Source organism: Rissa tridactyla, chromosome 10, assembly GCF_028500815.1.
Source record: "Rissa tridactyla isolate bRisTri1 chromosome 10, bRisTri1.patW.cur.20221130, whole genome shotgun sequence".
NCBI classification, from domain to species: domain Eukaryota; kingdom Metazoa; phylum Chordata; class Aves; order Charadriiformes; family Laridae; genus Rissa; species Rissa tridactyla.
Genome location: NC_071475.1, coordinates 5,322,753 through 5,342,416, shown reverse-complemented (window position 1 = coordinate 5,342,416; position 19,664 = coordinate 5,322,753). Strand labels below are relative to the sequence as shown.

Here is a 19,664-nt window from a genome sequence, read left to right as displayed (position 1 = left end):
CCGAGTTTTTTTGGTATAAAACGTTAACTTCGCTTCCCTTCCGATTCAAACGACACATGCTTCATCTTTCTCCCCATCCCTTTTGGCCCCGGGTGCCCTGTTGCTTTTCTCAGCTGCAGTCTGGGTGGGGCGGGTTAGCAGCCTGTTACTCCTAATGGTGTGGAATATGAAAAAATGCTTTGCTCATGGATGTGTTACCCCTTTTGGACTGGTAGTCAGGAGCTTGCTAGGAGGGGCCAGATACCTAGTTTTCTGAGCAGCGTGGGTGCAGATTTCACGTGAAGGAGGACTCAGTCCTTCTTGCCCTGTAGCAGCAAGAGCTGAATGGCCATGACCTGACTTTATTAATTTTCACGTGTCTTTGAATGCACTTTTTCTTCCCCTCCCTCCCTCTTTCTGAGAATTAGGGGTCACACTGCCTTTGCTATTAGGGATTCTCCTCTCTCTCCTCAAGCGCATCTCTCCCAGAGAGATCACACAATCAAGCCAACCCCTTTCTCTCACGTAATGCAAATCCCATCTACCCCAGGTAGTTAAGATTACCAAGTAACTTTGCTTGCAGCCTGTGAGAGCGATAGTTTGTAGTTGCATTGTGGTTAGCAAAACGAAAGCAATTTCCCTCTGCTTAAACACAAGGCAGTTGTTCTCCCCACCAGCTCCTTTAAAGCTTCTCCCAGCCTAGAGCTTAGCAGCCAGGTCCCGGCCACCCTGAAGTTTGTGGGATCACGCTCTGGCTTCTGCGAGATAATGACTTTTCTGCCCACGTCCAAACGACATCGGCTACCAGTTACGAAAAGAGAATGGTAAATTCATCTGTTAGCTGCTTTCTCTCTTGCAAGATTTACTTCCATCAGGGACTTCTACAGGGTAATGCTGTGTCTTTCGTGATGGGGATGTGTGGTGGAGGAAATTTATTGTTCCCTTCCTAATAGATGGCTGTAATTTCATTTCGGAACCACCACTTTATGTGTGAGCAAGCGATTCCATTATGCCACCGCACAGCGTTGGGAGCATCTGTGGCAGCGGGGGCATTTGGATTAAAGAGAGTAAAGGCTGCACATCTGCTGCCCTCCACCCCTATTCACAGAACACAGTGTTAATCCTGAAGAAAAGAGAGCAATTAGCTTGTAAACCCTTCCTGAAACCACTGGAAGATTAGCCATTTTCAATTAAAGCTTTTTAGCTGGAAAGATAATGGGCTAAAATTTCCAGCTTTTAAAAAAATACTATTATTGACCATGTGGTTTTATTTCTGTCAATTTACATTCTTTATAATTAGCTACCCTGGGATAATTAGGACTGCCTTGCGCCATACCCCTGTTCCCCACTCTTTCCCCTTCTGATGCAAATGGTGAACTGACTTTGTGGTCCATCTTCTGGCCTGTTGGAACTGGCACGAATCCACTGTTGTTGTTGTTTGGTCCCACGCTGGGGATGAGCCGTAAGTGGTGCTTTTATAGGTTACTGTAACTCACGAGTAAAAGGATAAACCTTTACATACCACTATAAGCATGCTGGAACTGTTCCCCGGGAGCCCGGATGGGAGGAGGGAGGCTGATCCCATCTTGCAAGCCTGCATTAACAAGCAATTTGCAGTCCCTCGGGGAGTTGCACACGCTCTAAAACCAAAACACGTCTTTATATATCGCTGGTCCCAGCATTTGGGGGTTACCTGGAGCTGCGTGTGGCTCCGCTTTGTCCCAGCTTGGGAGGTAAAACTTCACAAGCCGGAGCTGGAGCCAAACCGGCAGATGGAAATGCCTCGCCCCAAAACATGCGGCTGATCGACTCTGTCCGAAGGCGTCTGCGTGTTCCAGCACTTCTGAAAGCCGCATCGCTCCTCGGAGCGTCTGGGTAGAGCCGTGAGCCTTCCTGTGGCAGCAAGGGAGTCTGACCTGGTTTCACCCCGCGTCGGAAAGCTGCACGCTGCCGACCGCCGCGGAGTCGTAGTGCCTTTTGGGTCATCTCGGTTTGCTTACTGTGGTCTGCTCCCCCGGCGTGTCCTGCTGGCGTCGCTCGGCGTGGTCTGTGCTGCAGACCCAGCGTGGGCGAGAGGCTGGGGCTGGAGCTGACGCCGCTGCGGTGTCCCCCCGCAGCCGGGTATCCCTGTCTGCACCGCACGTGCGGCCTTGCATCTCGTACTGCTGCAAAATAATGTGATCAGCTGTGTTTCAGGGGACTTGCGGCTTTGGTCACTACGCGTGATTCTAAAGTGCAGCCGTGCCTGTGCTGCTGGTAGTGGCTGTGCTACATCTAACCAAAAAAAGTGAAGAAAGGCTGATCTTTCAGAAGACTGCTTGGCTATGTAGGCTGAGGTACCTGACATGGAAATTAGCCCTCTGGCCATGGCCAAGGACTTCTGAATGAGGTAAGCTCAATGAGTTATCTGAATGCAAAACCACCCAGAGCTCTGACTTGTGAGTGCAACGTGGGCTGTGCTTTTTCTGAATCACCAAAATTATTGGTGTTGCTCCTAGTTCTTGGCTGTCTCCCATGCAGACCTTGGCCGGGTCCCACCTAGCTTTGCCTTGTCTCTTCTGGAAGAGTTGCACAGCGTAGATACTGCATGGCAGTGCGTAAGAGCAGATGTAAAAGCCGTTAAAGCTTTTTTTTTGCGTAAGGAATATGGCTTGGTGCTCTTGGGATCTCGCTAGCCTTATCGTGCCACTGATACTAACGTCGTCTTTCTGCAGTCAGCGCTTTCCCTGCTATTTCTTTGTTGCAATGCATATGAAAGTATGCCTTAGAAAATATTTTACATCTGAGCTAGTTAATACAGCACCTTGGAGAGAAGGTATCTGATGCAGCAGAGTACAAATGAAGCCTCATTAAGCAGGAATTCAGTGATTCTGCTGAATGCCCCAGCAATTAAATTTCATTTCGATTCATATGCAGGTCAGGAGAGTTTGGGAAGAGAACAGAGGAAGCAAAGCACTGTGGCTCTGTACTATGCAAATTAGTGTTAACATGGCATTTCATTTATTGTTAATGCATTGTTACACTGCTATTCATTGAAAAGAAACTGTGTGACAACTGCGAAGACTGATGACCCACTTGCTTATTTTTCCATCTGCGTTGGCAGCGTTGCCTCTGAAAAGACCAGTGCCAAGATAAATCTTTTAAGGGGAAGATGTGGAGGTTTTTCTGCCCACAGAGAGAAGCGGGGTTGGATGCTGACTAAATGTTAAGAGCTGTCGTTCAGGCTGCACTAAGCTGGAGCATTGCCTCTCCCTCTCCTTTGGGGTGAGATGTGGCATGGCCCCGCATCCCTGCTGCTGGAAGGAGCCTTTGTTTGGGCTCAAGCGCCTGGGTCCTTTTGGAGGAAGAGGAACAAGTCTTCAGTTCCTGTTATTGCAATGACTTGAGCTCTTGCGGCATAGTGAGGGGTTCAGGGATGCTGACGTGCTTTGCAGCCCCATCAGCGCTTTCACACCTCTGCTCCCACGGGGCAGCTCCCTGCTGTTGCTGGGGCCGGTTGAGCTGTGGGGCTGCTGTCCTGGTTTTGGAGGGCTGAAGTGCCAGGTCCATGTTTTCTCTCCACATCTAAAGGTCCACAGCAGGTTATGTTTCCTCTCTTCTATTTTTGATTAACGTAGGGTAAGTGATGGAGCGTTTTCATCTAAACTGCCTACCTATAGTGGGGACAGAGGGTGAGTACTGGCTGGCTGCTAATACAGACTCATTGCTATTTTCATTTGTGGTGATATTAATAAAATATAAAGAAGAAACAGTATTTCTGCTGAAGAGGCAGAAATGAAGTGACCGGGCCCTGCCAGGGCAGCACTGGTGCTGATATCGAGGTGCCAACAGCAGCTGCCATGTACTCACTGTAAATTGGAGTGGTTTAATGACCTTAAAACTGGGAACCAGTCCCGTCACTGAAGAACTTAGATGTTTATTTTCCCTCCATTTTTTTAGCATTAATCAGCTTGCTGTCATTCTGGCGCACTGATCACTAAAAGTTGAGAAGGTGGGAGCTATTAGGCGTTTTGGTTCCCCCAGCTGCATGACGCTGCTCCTGGTTTCTGTTTCTGCATCGTTCCTCCATGCCTGCAGAGTTCTTTGCTGAGCTGGTTCAGTACGTGCTCAAGAGGATTTTACTTGTGTCCCAAGGCCGTTTGATGTGTGCTAGCTACATTGCTGTGAAGGATTTGACGGGGGGCAAAAAAGTAAAGCTAGTTATGAACATCCCCAAATGAGGGGTGTGTTTTGCCCAGAAAAAGTGCTTGTTCTGTGCGATACAGCTGCAGAGATAGAGATAAATGGGAGAAATAAGCTCCCAGAAATAAGTGATGGACCCACTTTCAGATGCTGTGCATGCAGCTTCCAGAGCTCTGCTCCTTGTGGAGCAGATCATAAACTCCCACCTTGCCCTGGCATGGCGGGTGGCTGCCGATAGATTAACCTCCTGCTGCATCGCTTATTGCTGTGTCTTGTCAAGCTCATCTCTATTTGGCTTAAAAAAACATTGGAAAGCTGAGATTCACTTTTGTTGGGATGACCTCTGCTAACAAGGTCCCTGAACGAGCTCTTTTGTATCATTAGAGCTGGCTGGGATTAAGGGATTTTGGACTTTGCTCCGGCCTATTTGTCTTCCACTGTTTCTTTCATGGTGCTGGAGTCCCCGGCCCTGTAGTGTCCTACTACCGTTACCCAGATCCAGAAATGCAAAGCCTGGGGTAAGTCGTGGGATTTCTCCTAATGTTCAGTGACTAAGAAAAAGATGGCATAGCATATATACAGCATTAAGGGAGAAAGACGTGCTCCATGCTGCTCAGAGGACCAGCTCTTGATGGCCTCAGCTAGGGCAACGGGGCTGGGGCTGCTCTTTGCATAACCTGAAGTACGACCGAAGGATCTGTAAATGCGATTGCACCCCAGAGTTCAGAGCACTTTCTTCTTCCCATGCAGACTGAGCGTTACAAGTCCTTTTATCAGGGTTTTGGACCTGTTTTCACAACTTCAGATTACTGACTGAGGCATTAGCTAAAAGGGGGCAGTAAGGAGGAGCTGCCTGGAGGAGGCAGGTTAACCATTGAGGTTAAACCCAGACATTCTGGAAAACGCTTTGAAGTGGTGTGAGACTGTACCTTGGTGGGGCCATGGCTTGCAGGTATCATTCTGATGATGGTACCTATTATTTATGGCTCTTGACTTCTGTTTGAAATGCCTGTTTTACCCAGTGGTATGTTGTCCTCTGGCAGATGGTTGCAGAAAGCACAGACCTGACCCTACAGTTCACTCAGAAAAGCTCCAGTAGCAAGACAGACCGTGGGGGAGAGAAAGATGAGAGGTGTGCATGAAGTCACCATTGGGACCATGGTGATGAATGTTCTTGTGGATCTGAAAGGATGTTGCACCTAAAATTGTTTAAAGAAACCCCCGTGACTACTGAAAATGGGAGCATGCTCTTCTCGTTTGGGTTTTGGTTTAGAATTTTTCAATTCCCAAATCTGTGTAGCTATTTCCCCTCTGTGACAGAACCTCTCATGTAGTCCAGTCCCTTAAATTTGCTGTTGTTAGTAATGACGCTGGTACATCCCGTCTCATTTGTTAGCCCGGTGACTTGTCGAGTTTTGCTCGTGGGCATATACTCACATATTTATTCTTCTCGTTCCACAGAGGAGTTTCTGCCAGGAACACACGTGGAGAAACCATGTGTCGTGTGACCAAGCGTCAATGAACATGTATTTGCAAGGTGAACATGCAGACCCTTAAAGTTCAGAGGACCGTGGTGTTCTGTCATCTGGCTGAGACCAGCCAGTGAAGTTTTTCAGCGGAATGAAATGTAGTTCGCTGTTCTTTTTGGTGGACTATGGTGACCTCTTTCTAGATGAAGTTGAGAAAAGATGTTTTCTCTCCTGCTTTTAGCTAAAAATCTTCTAGGTAACTCACTTGGCTTTTAGTGGCTTGCAAAAGGAACGGGCTGAGCTATTGCAGGTTATAATTTATTGCCAGGGGTCTGATGGAGAAGACTAGGCTCATTTGGAGAGAAAGGACTAGTGCTGTCCCAGACACAGACTCGCCAACTTGTTTGTAAATTTATCAAGTGAAAATTCAAGTGCCTGGGCTTGTGTCTACATGGAACAGGGGAGGAAAGGTCCCCTGCTGTCAGGAGGGAGGGAGATCTGCTGAGGCTGGCCACAGGACATTGGTCATTAGGAACAGGCCAGAAGTTTCAATTTTTAAAATCTGGAACTTCCAATTCCTACGGTTTTGAGCTTTGTTTCTTTCCTGAACTAAAAGCCTATTGCTTTGGTGTGCATCTCAGCCCAGTTAAGGATGCTGGTGTACAGGCGAGATGCGCAATTGGGGAACGCCGAAGCGCCGGCGTCACACGGAGAAGGGGTCACTGCAGCCCTTCCTTCTTCCCATTAATCACAGCTCCGGGAGGCATCCTGCATTCCCCATCAGCGTCGTCCCTCTCCGCTCCCCCGTGGCGCTGTCAGGCCGTGACAGATGCGTATGTCTCTTTCTGACGTGGTTAAGCAGAAAAATGTACAGTGACTGTTTTATTGTGCTCTGGTGGCGAAGGGAATGGATGGGGGTCTTGGAAGTACCTCTAGCAGCGCTCTCCGTCTCGGTGCTCTGCGTGTGTGTGTGCAGCAAGGGCTCTAATGGCCTACTGGATGGGCCAATTTGTCTTCTGGTGTTTGCTACCCGTAATAAATTAATGTTTAGGACTGACTAGTGGAATTTGCACTTAAAGGAAAGAATAATCAAGGACTTCTTCCTCTGGCACCATTGTTAAACTGTTTAAATAGCCTTTTCTTTAAAGATTTGGGTTTTTTTAAGTCCATTCTCCCTTTCCCATAAAAATATATCAATAAAATAGCGTGATGCATTTTGGGTCTGTGTGTGAAAAACCGGGCATCTGCTTAGACCAGAGATGAGCCCTGCTGCGGGCCTCAGCCTGGCACGCAGTTGTCTGGGGTTTCTAAATAAGCACAACGACGTAAAACTGGAGCAGTTGAAATGGAGCAAATGTGCAGCCAGTGGATAGGTGGGTAATCAGCTGTGAAGTCTCTTCCACCAAGAGAGTGATGGGCCTTCCTCTTGTCCCTCCTCCTCCTCCCTGTCCACTGCAGCAAAAAAATCAATCAAGGAGGGGTGTAGGCTCTCCAAACCTCTTAATTTTGTGCAGAAATGGGTTGGAATTCCCAGTAAAAACTGACTTTCCTGGTATGACATCTGGAAGCACTGGGTTTGTGGTGCCAGAAACAAGCCTTGACAGGGTGGATGAGCAGGAAGAGGGGTCTCCAGCCCCAGGCAGACCCCTGATGTGCAGGCATGTATTTTTAGGTGCAAGAAGTAGGATGGGGAGAAGGAGACGGCAACGTAAAATCTTAATTTAAGATCTGAATTTAAAAGAAATGGGAAGCATCTGCGTCAGTCTCTTCTGAACCTTCCCTAACCCAAAGCAATTTCTGTTGCTATTAATATGATTTTTATATGCGGTTAGAACTTTGGTGTTTCTCTGTGCACTCTAAGTGCGTGTGGTTGGGTGTTTTTCCTCATCATTTTCCTGTGGCTGACTGTTCATTACGTTCATTCAGCTGTCTTCAGAGAGCCTCCTGAGACTTCCTAATACGGAGTGATGTAAGATCCTCTCCATGTTCTCCCAGGCTCAGAGCATGTTCAATGCTAAATGGTCCATTTCAGGATCTCGCTGGAGTGTTCCACCATCCTGTGACTTCTGACGAGGATGCTTTTGGGTGTGTTTAAATAAGTAATGTTTTAAATCACAGGAACAAATGCTCGTCAAGCAGTGGACTAAATCATTGATATTCTGAATAGCCTGTGATCTTCCCTCTGCTGTCCTCCCTGTCTGGTTTGCATAAAAGTGTATTCTGTAAATGTCATCCCAACCAATTTAGGCCGTGTAAGGTTTGCAGCTTCACTCCCACCAAGGTTCTGGGAGGATTTGTACGTTAGCTCTGGGGAAAGATGTTTTAAGTTCAAGAGCAGGACAGTGTGTGTTGGGTACAAGAAAAAACCAAGCGCCAGTACATGTGTATGCATGTAAGGGTAGCTACTACTTACTCACAAGAAATGAATTTTACTCAAAGGTCAGCCTGTTCCTGAGAAGAGTAAATACCCGTTTCTCTAGGCTGGTGTTCTATTGACTGGTATCGCCTCTGTAGTTGTGTGGGAGAGAACCAAGAGCCTGTGCAGATGGATATTTCCAGTAGGGACCACCCAGAAGCTGTTCTGGCCATGGACTGTCCTCAGCCAGTGCTGTCGTTCTGCTCAGCATTTTGTACTGAAGGGAAGCCCAAGAAAGCGTTCCATACACCCTCTTTACTCCTAGCAGAATAAATATGTAATAGCAGATCCGTATATGCCAAGAAAGCAGAACAGAGGGTTTGTCATGTGTTTTGGTTTGGGTTTTTTTCTTCTCTTCTTTTTTTTTTTTTTTTTTTTCCTGTGGAAAGACTTTTTTAACATCTTCCCCAGTTCCCTCAGATTAACTTCTTTTTCCAGTGGGCACAGTGTGTGGGTAAACCCCGGACATTCTTAGGTGAGGCTTGTATGTAGTTGATATTGCCAGAGCGTTTTTGGATAGCTGCTAATTCCAAGCGCACAAGCATAAAGTTAATGCCAGGAGGTACAGGAGGATGTACAGGCTCTTCATGAAAAAATCAAAGCTTTACATACTGTTCCTTGAGTTTGTCATGACGTAGCTTAGGTTGATGTCTCACTCTCTTTTATGACACTTACATATTTTAATGTCATAATGTGTCTTTTTGGGATGCCTAACTTTGTTGGTGTGTGTGGTGTACCTTTTTCCTTCCCCGTTAGAAACGCAAGCTGTTCGCCTCAAACCAGGACAACTGGTTTTAATATAATGCCACCTGAAACATGTAGAGTGTTGTGTTTATGGGTTTTGGCCAGAAACCATGGAATAAACATCTTTATTCTCTCCAGGCTCCTGGTGCGCTGGGCTCTTGCCAACCAGCTCAACAAATGTCACAAGCAATTCTGGGTTTGAAATGCCAAAAATGCCTCTTCTTTTTCCACCAGTAGCAGAGGAACGGGACGGCTCCATGCAGTTCTTGTCCACAAAACCGAGCAGCTTCAACTGTGTAACAGACCTGCCCTCTCACACCCTTTCTCAATGCAGCAGGTATTCTGGGAAGAATTTTATGGTGGTGTAAAATAAATGTAAACACAAATGATTGCTTTTAGTTTTTCTTCAAAACATCCTATTGGAGATGTCCATTTCATGGCATCCAAAAAATGGGCTATTCTCAAATTAGCAGCGCCTTCTTGTATTTGTGGTGCAACTGGAGATGTTTTTTTCCTTTAAGATGAGATTTCTCTGTAGCAAAAGCATTAATAGCTCTGTGAAAAGATTTCTAATTACAAATTTTGTCTCAGTTACTAATTAAGTCTATTGTCAGACCGAACAACTTCTTAAAAACAAATTATGGACCAAAATATCTCTTTTGTAAGTAGATTTTTTTCTTACTTAGTGATTTTATTGCTTTTGTATAAGTTGTCTGCGCATGAAACAGCTGAGTTTGAACCAAAATAGAGATGTTGCTGCATTTCAATCCAAGCAAGAACTCTGATATTAGGCTGAAACTCAGTTGTCCTTCTCCACATGGGCCACGCGGAGTTAGAGTGCCCAGGTCTGCAAAGTTTCCTGCTGGCCCGTCCAGATGCGTTCAGGCCCTTTTGGTTTATCCTGATTTGTTTCCTATGGAAACAAAGACTTAACCTTGCTGCCTCCCCACGAGCTTCCTTCTAAATTTGTAACCTCTTGACCACTTTCAGCCAAATCTAGTAGGAACCTCAAACGTGACTGCACCCTCCTACAAAAATGTAGATGGTTTTTGTGCCTTTGTGCGTTGGACCATGCTTGTCTTGCTCTCTCCTCACCATTTGTTGGGTATAATCTTGCCATTATAGTTGATACCAGTTCCCAAGGGAATACAGCGACTATAGAGAAAACTGCCTTTTGGATGTAAGCTGTGGGCTGGTTGGTACAAACGGGGTTTGTGAATCACAGCTTGGCTGAAATGGGGCCCTGCGTGGGGCTGCAGGTGGGACGCGAGCCCTGTGTTCACCATTGCTGCCTCCCCTGTCTCCCCAGGGCTGGGACGGTAGCATCACCCCCATGCTCTGCACCTCCAACACAAGTCAGCCTACTTTGTTTTTCATTTTAATAGCAAAGGAAGCAGAGACTGGTTTATTCCAACGATTTCTTTCCAGTCCAGTACCCTATCTCCACCCACCAGCTGTTTCGGGGGAAGCCATGAAGCATCCTGTCCTGAAGGGCAGGACTCCCCGTGGCCCAGCTGGTGACCAGCATTGCCCCCGAAGCCTGCCCTCACTGCAGTCCATTGCTTGCCCGAATCCTAGCACAGGGCTTGCACGTGTTTTGCCAGCGACGTTTCCCCTGCCCTTCCTAAGAAAGGGTTAAGCCGAGTTTTCAGAAAACGCTGTAGGCAGGACATAAGACTGCAGCTTCATACTCCCCTACGCTCTGTGTGTGTGTGTTCGGGAGGCAGTGTAATGCTTTGACAGCAGCTTGACATTGCCTTGAAAGGTGCTGGAGGCTCTGCAAGCACTTGCCAAGAGGGGGTGGGGGAGAGGAAAGTGTGTCAGGCAATACTGCAGTCGCAGCCTCTTCTTGCGCTCAGCCCCGCTGCTGCTGCTGCTGCTGCTGCTGCTGCTGCAACTTGGAGGTTTGTGCGAGGCTCCGCTGCCGGCCAACTTCTGCAGCTGCCTCCGAGCACGGTGCGGAGGGCAGCGGTACCTCCGCCACAGCGCCGGCTGCCCGCGTTTCCTTTTATTTATTCTTTTTTTTTTTTTTTTCCTTCACCCCCCCCCCCCCCCCGGCCTGAAATCCCCATGGAAGCCCCAGAAGGGCTCAGGCAGCAAAGGGCCAGCACATCTCAATGGGATGATGCCCGCTCTCGGCCGGCGGGGCGCGAGGTGGAATACCGCCGGGAATGAAGTGCACGCTTGACATTTGCTGCATCTGCTGGAGAGTCAGGGTTCAGTGGCTGCCTCCCCTTCGACCAGCTGTTCCGTTTAATCACTGCGCTTCCAACTTTTGCTTTGCAATGCCTGATGGCCAGGCGAGCCGAGAGAACTAGCACGGGATTTTTAGGACCGGCTAAAAAAACACCTATACCCTTCATTTTCCTATTTCTACACGGGACTGGCGAGTCACACTTTAAACAGCCATGTAAAGACATGTCTTTCTGAAGGATTGCCACGTTTTTGAGTCCTCGCAAACTGGAGCGTCCAGGACGATTCCTTTTTTATTTTCCTGCCGTGAAGTGAGGAGCAGCGTGTGTGTTGCAGCCCCGCTCGGCTGTGGGAGGCAGCCTGAAAGTGAGCCGGAGCTTGGCTGGAAAGTGATTCCAGTGCAGGCAGGGGGAGAGAAAGGAGCGGCCGTTGCAATTAGTTGAATGATTTGATAGATAACAGCAGACATGCTTTGCGGACTGAAAAAGGATTTGCAGGCAGACTTTGGTGAGTGAGCCTGTCTGTATTTTTCCCCCCCTCTCCTCCAGTAGTTTACTTTTGCTTACCGTGATTTCCTTTAACCACCTTAAATATCATTAACAATGTCATGTGCTACTTTGACGGGGGTTTTACAAATCTGAACCTTTGCATACAAACTGTGACTTGATTGCTTTGATTTGCAAAATGTGTCTCTGCTTCTCTGGAAAGAATTTCTCCCTGTGACCACTGGAGAGTACCCTCCAGGCTGCCTCCCTCCTTCCCCTTCTCCAGCTGGAGGATCGGCAGACACGGGGGCTGCTCTTAGGGCACCCGAGATATTGCGGAGCCTTTACAGCAGTTTTTCTTTTTTTAAAAAGACCCCAAAATCTAAATGTAACTCTCTTATTTTGCAAGATCAGCGCGTGAATGGGCTGGGCATTCAGCAATGGTGAATACAGGGCTTGAGGGGGGGGGGGAAGACGGGGGTAAGGGACTCTGCTGAACATGGGGGGATCACTGCCATCTCCCCCACCTCCAGTGGAATCTCCTGCTACCTTGTCTAACAAATACGTCAGCTCCTGCTAGAAATCTGCCGTTTCAATGAGATGCTAACCCCTGTTTTAGAAACCTGGGGTGAGCAATTCGCTATTACTGTGCAGTGTAAGAATCTGTTTCATCTCTGCAAAAGAGCGGGTAGGTGCGTGTGGAAGGGCACCTTTACAAAGGGCACAGTCACCAAATCCTGACCCTGGTCTTTCCAGGATGGACAGGCTCTGGTATTTCTGACTGGGTGCAATATGCAGGTACTTTGTTGCATGCTGTAGCTCTGCTTGTTGCAGCTAAATATACTGCATGGAGCTCGCTCTTCTGCTCTGATGCAAGCGTTTCCCTTCTGAAAGCAAAGGCGTTGGAAGTACAGAGGTAATTCATGGTTTCTGAATCATTTTACATTGCCTGAAGTGATGTAGTGGGACTGACTTTGTCCTCTCCTTGGCCTCAAGGTGCCCTAAAGCATGAACCTAACTTCATAAAATTGGTTTCCCTCCCTAAATCTGAGGGGTAAAATAGACCAGGTGTAAAGCAGTTTAGCTGGGCTATATTGCCTAATCCCGTGGATGATGACTAGATGCAATGTCCACTTATTGTAGCAGTACAGCGAGGAGTGGTTTGAGGGCTGGGGCTTATTTTGAAGCCGCCTGAGACATGGCGATGAGTCCTGGTAGGCAGAGGGAGTCTGGGCGCGTGATTTAACAGGGCAGGAATGCAGCCGTTCCATGAAAAGATCAAAAGAGAACTTGGCAGGAGCTCCCATTGCTCTTGGGGCCGAGCCATAAGCTGGGCCCCTGTCTCAGAGGTGTCTGACACCGACTACTTTGGAGGAGTCTCCTGGAGGCCACCAGCTACGGAGGGGGTCATTCGTCCAGTTCCTCAAACACGTCACCAAGGCATCTGGTGCTTCATTCATGAAAGTTCCAGTGATCGCTTTGTTGCTGCACATGGTGATGTTGCCTAGGTGTTGAGTGACCAAATGAGAAATATTCCTGATCTCAGCTCCAAAACTTTCTTGGAGAACATTGAGTCAATGTGTTGTGTAGCTCTGTTGCGTACAAGGGAATGGTGCAGTCATGGAGCTGGTAAGGAAGCCTTCTTCACCTTGGTATCAGACCCTACCAGCTTGTGCTGGTGGTGCTCCTGAGGCCCAAGTACCAGGTGCTGGTTTCCTCTGCGTCCCACAGATGAGTCCATCCTTTGCACCAGCCACAGAGCAAAGACAGAGGGAGGGATGTGCAACCATCTCATTTAATGTCTGCCATCCCTTTTCTTAGTTAATTTAGTACATTGAGAAAAGCTTTGAGGGGGACTGATTACAGTAGGTTGGGTTGGCCTTTGCTGAGGCGCAGTGAAGCTCTCTTTTGGTCACTCAGCTGGGTTCTTAATGTGTTTTTTCTCATGATAACCTGGCTTTTTCATGAGACTTATCTCCTCATATGGAAATCATCTGAGATGGAAGCCATACAGTAAATTGCTATCTTATCACTCATTTTAGCATTTTAAGTGTGATGGGCAAAAATGGAAACCAGATGAATTGTTTCAGAGAGGCATCCAAATGTTTCAGAAGTGCTGGTCTCACCACCATTAGGTGTCTTTCCTCTCCACTAGCCACTCTCAAAAGTTTTCTGATGGAACATTTTAATAATACAGAGCTTTTGTCTGTCCTTCAGAGTGGATGGGTCAGAAAATGCAAACTAGCAGTGATATTTTGTGGAAGGTGGGGGAAGCGATTATCTTCTGGTTAGAGAAGCTTGTGTGTGTGGCTTGTGTGATACCAGTGTGTGTTTCCACAAAAGATCTTGCGATCTTGCAATTGGAGGACTTCCCTGAAATGCTTTATGGCCTTTCTGAAGTCCAGGAAGACGCTGTATGTTTTGCTCTAGCAAACTTTATGTTGGGTTAGTCCTTGCTGCAGGGTCCCTGCAGGGGTGGGCAGAACGACAGAGCTCGTTGAATCTCTTGTGTTGCTTCAAGTGACCAGCTGAGAATCCTGTCGCAAACCAGCCCAAGTTAAATGGTTACTTCACTGCAGTGCAGGCAACTTGAGAAGAGTCTCTCTATTTCGGATGTATGAATTTGGGTGACTTCTTTATTTTTTATTTTTAAAAATATATGGTTTGTGTAGAAGGCAAAGGGAAAATAGAGATAGCAGATGAAGATGTTCAGTGCTTTTCTGTTTGGGTTTGTTGTTTGGTTTTACGGTGGTTTTTTTTTTTTCTTGCCATTAGAAGCCATGCTTTTAGTGTGAGCTGGATGCTCTGCAGCCCACGGAGAGCAGTGTGAATTTCCTCTGCATTCTTCCTGACCAGTAAGCTGCACCCTTTATTTGCAGGGTGGGAATGGCCAGGAAAAGAGACTTGTTAATAGATCTCGGCCCTTTCCTGTTTGTTGGTTTTCATGGGATCAGCTCCCTTGTTTTGTGCTGCGTTCTCTCTGCAATAGCCCCAGATCTTCCCAGCTTGCCAAATAGACAGGGGGAGAAATAGAGAAAAAAAAATATGTCTAAAAGGGATAGAAAACTAATGTGAGGAGCTAGAATAAGACAGCAGGAAATCTTCATAGATAACTCTCCTAGGAAGAAAGATTTTATCTTTCTTATTGAAGAATTTATCACAATGGTGCTATTTAATATAAATCCTGCTCATCAAGCTGTTTACGTCACTTGTCAGCTTTGCCTCAGTGGCAGCAAAATGAAAGATTAAGAGAAAAAGTAACTGGGTTGTGCATAGCAAGATGCACATCTCTGGGTCTGGAGCTGAATCACAGCGATCTTAATTTCCTTGAGCCAAAATTGGGCAGAGAGAGTTTGTCTGGGCCGTTCCTCTGCCCTAAGCTAGTATCGGTCATACCTATGGTATTGCCCAACCGCCTTCTGTTTGAATACATCCATGCTGGAAACACCACATCGGCTCAAATTCATTCACTAGACTTAAGTATTACGGAAAAACTCTGCATCTGCAATTTTGATGCCATTGCTTCCTCTCCTAAGGCAGATGACATATTACTCCTTCCCTCTGTGCATCACTCTTCCGGATGTCTGAACACAGCCATAACCCGTTCTCTCTCCTTCCTCTCTTCTCTTTAACACAGATAACTCATTTCTCTCCCCAGTCTCAGAAGTTGTGGTCTTCTAGATGTCTGACCACACCGCACTGATGCGATCTGAATGAACTCCAGCTGGACCGCATCTTTCTTGAACTGTGGTATCCAAACCTGCATTCAGGCTGAGGCTTTTATTGGTGCTGAGTTAAAATGAAGGGATGATCTAACATATCTTGCAGACTATATCCACCTTTACACGTACCAGGGCGTTAGCTTTTCTTGTGTATGACGTGCCACTGTGGAATTACATTCGGTTTGCAACCCACAGTGTCTGAAGAGTCCTTCTGCAACTGTCACTTAGATGGTTTTTCTCCATCCTTTATGCATTTGATTATTCCTGCCCAGGTCCGGTAGCTTGCATGCACCTCTACTGAGTTGTATATTTGTTTTTTCAAACGTGTATGAATCGTTCTGGATTCAAAATTTACTTTCCAGCCTACTTCCAGTCCCTCCTAGCTGGTAGCTGTCAGTAAACTTAGTAAGAGCAATCTCTCTGCAATCATCAGTGTCATTTAATGAAAACCGGGAGTCTTACCAGCCTGGGGTTGCGCCCCTACAGAACTTTGTTTAATACATCCGTCCCTTCTGATTGTGAACAACTGATGAATTTTCTCAGTGTGTGGTTTTCCAATCAGTTTTGCATACACTTCATAATCATCTGTATCCTGCTTCCCAAACATACTTATAAAAATAGCATGTGTAACAGTGTCAGAAGCATTTCTAAAATTGACATATAACAACTTGCCTTTTCCATCTACCCAGAAATGTCGCTCTGTCATAGAAAGAAATTGAGTAGGAATGACTTATTTGTGGTAAATGCAGGTTTGTGGTTAGTCCTCCTCGTTTCTTTTAGCAGCTCACACACAGATGGTCAGTTCCAGGAACTGAAAAACTGAAAAAGGTGGTGATGGATTTCTCATTCTCTCGCCCCACTCTGATATCGCTTCCATTTGTTTTGTTTTGGTTTTTAATGCTGAACATTGGATTTTGCTTTTCTGCAGTCTAGTGATGTCTTACCCGACCTCCGCAAAGTCTTAAGGATACCTGCTGATGCCTTCAGGACTTCAGTGGTCAGGTCTTTACAGTTTTGTTGACTGTGTTAAGTATAAATGAGCTGATCTACACAGTGGGAATGAGTTCTTGCTCTTTTCTAGAGATGACCCATTCTACCAAAATTGCTTCGTATCAGAGAAAAAAAGACTAAAGTAATCTCCTACAACTTTTCATGGCCTGTAGAAATGAATTATCTTTTTATTCAGTTTTTCCCCTCCTGTATAGAGGTTAAAGAGGTTTTCCTCTTGAAAGGTTGAGCTCATGCACATCTCATCAGCTAGTACACGTTTGTTAGTAGAAGGATGTTTTTCAGTGCAAAGGCCAGGCAGATTTCATAAATATGTCAGTCCATAGTGTCAGCTGAACAACTGCTGTTGAGGTTTTCTCTCCAGCACTAACTGTTGGAGTCCAGTTTCCAGCCCAGGCGTTTACCTCCCTGCTTAAGAAAATCTCATTACTGCTGGAAGAGGTGCACCCTGGCTTTGAGCAACCCGTAGTAGGGGGCTGGATTTCATGCGGTGTGTTAAGTCTTGCTTTTGGCTTTATGTCCCGGTTCATGATTCTTTAGAATATTTGTTCTGTTTTGTTAATCCATATAAGCCCAGGATAACCGCACTGACCAAGTGTTTGTATATGTTAGGGCAGGTAGGATTTGATTTATTTTGAAAATGGACTGTTAAAATTGATACTTACGTGTGGATGCCAGTTTGTATTGCTTGCGATTTTATTTACTTAAGGATGGAAATCATACGAAATTTTACACAGAAGGTCAGAAAAAGGTGTCGGGCAACTTGCAGAGAAGGGTGCCTATGCTTTTGTGTTTAGGCATGTGTTAGGTGTTGCAAACAAAAGAAATATTTAAAGCTAACAAGTACTAATAATCAGAAAGAGGTGTTGGCACAGAACTGGAGGAAAGTAGAGCAAAAATAAATATTTAGCAACATTCATCAATTGACAATTGAATGCTACCAGGCGTAAGTACATTTAAGGCTCTTTTCAGCTGTCAGTTCAGCTACAGCATATTTTTTTAGCATGTGAGTAATCCCATCAGGGTAGGCATGGTCTTAAGCCTTGATAGGATAGGACCCCCAGGTCATTGTACGGCTGTCTATTCAAGGTGGCAGAATACTGTTTCAAGACAAGCGTGCTTACGTGGGAGTTGGGAAATTCTGGTTCCGTGACAGTCTGACTGCCAGTCTGCTTCTGATTTTTTTTTAAATATTATTATTCTGTTCATAACCAAAAAAAAAAATAATTACTAAGCTTGATGTTCTCAGCTGCCAAATTTATTAATCTGTGGATTTACAGATCAGTCTGGTAACTTAAGAGACGTGCAAAATCACACAGGGTGAAGAATTTCTCTCCTTCCATTCCCAACAATTGCCATCCCTGATTTTTTTTATTTCAATTAAAGTTGTTGTTTTTTTTTTTTTTCTTTGACCGTGTGTTTTTGTTCAAGGATCTGATAATTACATGCTTGGAGATGATGGCTTTTCAAAAGCATCTTTCCCAGCAATTTTCGACTGGAGATGTGGATAAAAATATCCCCCCATTTTTTTTATCAGAAATGTTTTCAGTAATGTGCAATTATGAGCTCTGCCTTCATTCAATTCATCCTGGAAGAATTTGCTTCACAGGGAAATTCGTTTCCTAGCTGCTGTAGATGCCAGCATAGTTGGCAGCTGCAGGTTTTTGTGGGGAGGAGGGAAAAAAAGGCCGAGAAATGAAAATTGCTGTGAAGTAAATTGGTCCCAACACCTGGAAACCATGAAAGGATGGACTATCATACTTTTTTGTTAAATCACTGTTAAACTGCTTTGCATGTCAGTCCCAAAATGGCCTTGTAAATTATTTAGTAGAGCTGAGAGATGAAGAGATGATCCCACTTAATCGCGCCTCACAGCCGATCCGTTCCTTAGTGTGCGAGTTCATGAAATCGCGTTAGAAAGGTGGAAGGAGTTGTGGTTTTCTTCCCAGCAGTGCTTTAGCTTCCAGCCTCAGTGTATAATTATCACTCACTTGGTATATCCTAATGAAGCTGTAAGTTACGAGTTGGCTCAGGTTTGGGGAGAACAACGTTGGCGTTGAGACGAGAAGGGCTGTGGAGCAGTTAGAAAAAGAATAAATAGCTTTTGTCCTGCGAGGCAAGAACTTGTGCTGGTAAGAGTAAGATCTGGCTCCCTGCAGCCCTGGCGTATGGATGAAAATAGGATTTGCAGCATCCTTCTGCTTTGGTGCATTCTCCTCTTTCCCAAAGGAGGGAGGTAGGTCTCTGATCTGGTGTCTGCTGCTGTTTTGGATGTTGTGTGCCAAGTTTTTTGCAACTGTTGAGCAAACTGACTTGCTTGGTATCCCAAATAACTCTTCCCTCCTGGCTTCTGCTCCCTCCTCTGAGCCCTCTTGGTCCTCGCAGGTCCAGTGCTCCCATCCTCTGCCCAGCGGGAGCTCTCACCGTAGCAAGGATGGGATGGCGCAGCTCCAGTCAGCTGCTTTCCCCAGCCGAATAGCTGAGCTAAGTCATGGATCTGCTCCTCTGTCTTCGAGCAACCATGTGAACGACTGTACAAATGATGAAGGTCTGAGTCAAGCCTCTAACAGGTCCTCACTGTTGAGCCACCAGCCTTAGTGGAGTTGTCCCAGCAGTAAATCTGCTTCTTCATGAGATCTCAGTGGAGATCCCCTCCTTTCTTGCTGTTGGCACGACGGGCGATCCATGTGGGGTCATTACAGCAGTGGATGGTTCAGCCTGAAATGTGAGGGATGTGGCCTGCTCCTGCCCCAGTGATTTATAGAGGATAATTTCTTTGTGGAATGCAGTGCCGTTTGGGTAGGATTAAACTCTTGGCATAAGATGAATGTACGTGTTTTGCTAAAGGTTTTTTTTCAATAATGTAATGCATTTCCCATATAACCTACTGTGTAAACAGATCGTGTTCCTTCCTGCTGTGAAATGCTGCAAGAGAGCCTTGAACCCGCAGCCCAGCAGCCCCCCGGGCACGGTCTCTGCAGGTTCATCCTCAGCCGACTCCTCCCCAGCACGGAGCAGAGCCATGCATGGGGATCAAGTGTTGGTGTGCGAGGTAGGGATGGACTAGATAAGGTCCTGGGATAGAGCCACAGAGATGTGCCTGAAATCTGGGGAGATAGTGGGAAGCTACTCAGGTACGTATAGATCTGGATCCGACAGCCCAGGTGACTTGTAAACCTTGTACCCGTGGAGTTAAAATCAGGGTGAAGTTGGAAGAGCTCTGAGACAGAGGGCACATCGCTCATTGCTTCCTATTTTTGCTCCAAAACCAGGTTTCAGCCTGCAGTCCATTGCTCCCTCGCCTGCCCTGGCTGTGTAGCGCCTGGATCTTTTCCCTGCCGTTCCCCCCTGCCTGGCTGCTGCAGCAGGGCTCTGCGAGGTGACCACTGCCATCTGGGTGGTGGCAAATGTCACTCAGCTCCAGGCTGGCTCCAAGGCAGAGCACAGATAGCTGCCGTGATTTGTG

General features: G+C 46.5%; 1 protein-coding gene across 4 annotated transcripts in view; it reads left to right on the top strand.

Annotated features, from left to right (window-relative positions):
- The first annotated feature begins 10,980 nt into the window (after positions 1-10,980).
- The window catches only part of GRIP2 (glutamate receptor interacting protein 2), an 86,280-nt gene continuing 77,596 nt past the window's right edge, over positions 10,981-19,664 (top strand). For 2 of the 4 annotated variants that reach the window (XR_008468750.1, XM_054216562.1), the window contains exon 1: positions 10,981-11,490. Coding sequence is in view for 3 of the 4 variants with exons in the window: in XM_054216562.1 (XP_054072537.1) it covers positions 11,451-11,490 (40 nt within the window). In the remaining variant the exon portion in view is untranslated. The remainder of the gene's footprint in view (positions 11,491-19,664) is intronic. The other 2 variants (XM_054216560.1, XM_054216561.1) reach the window with 2 other exon arrangements.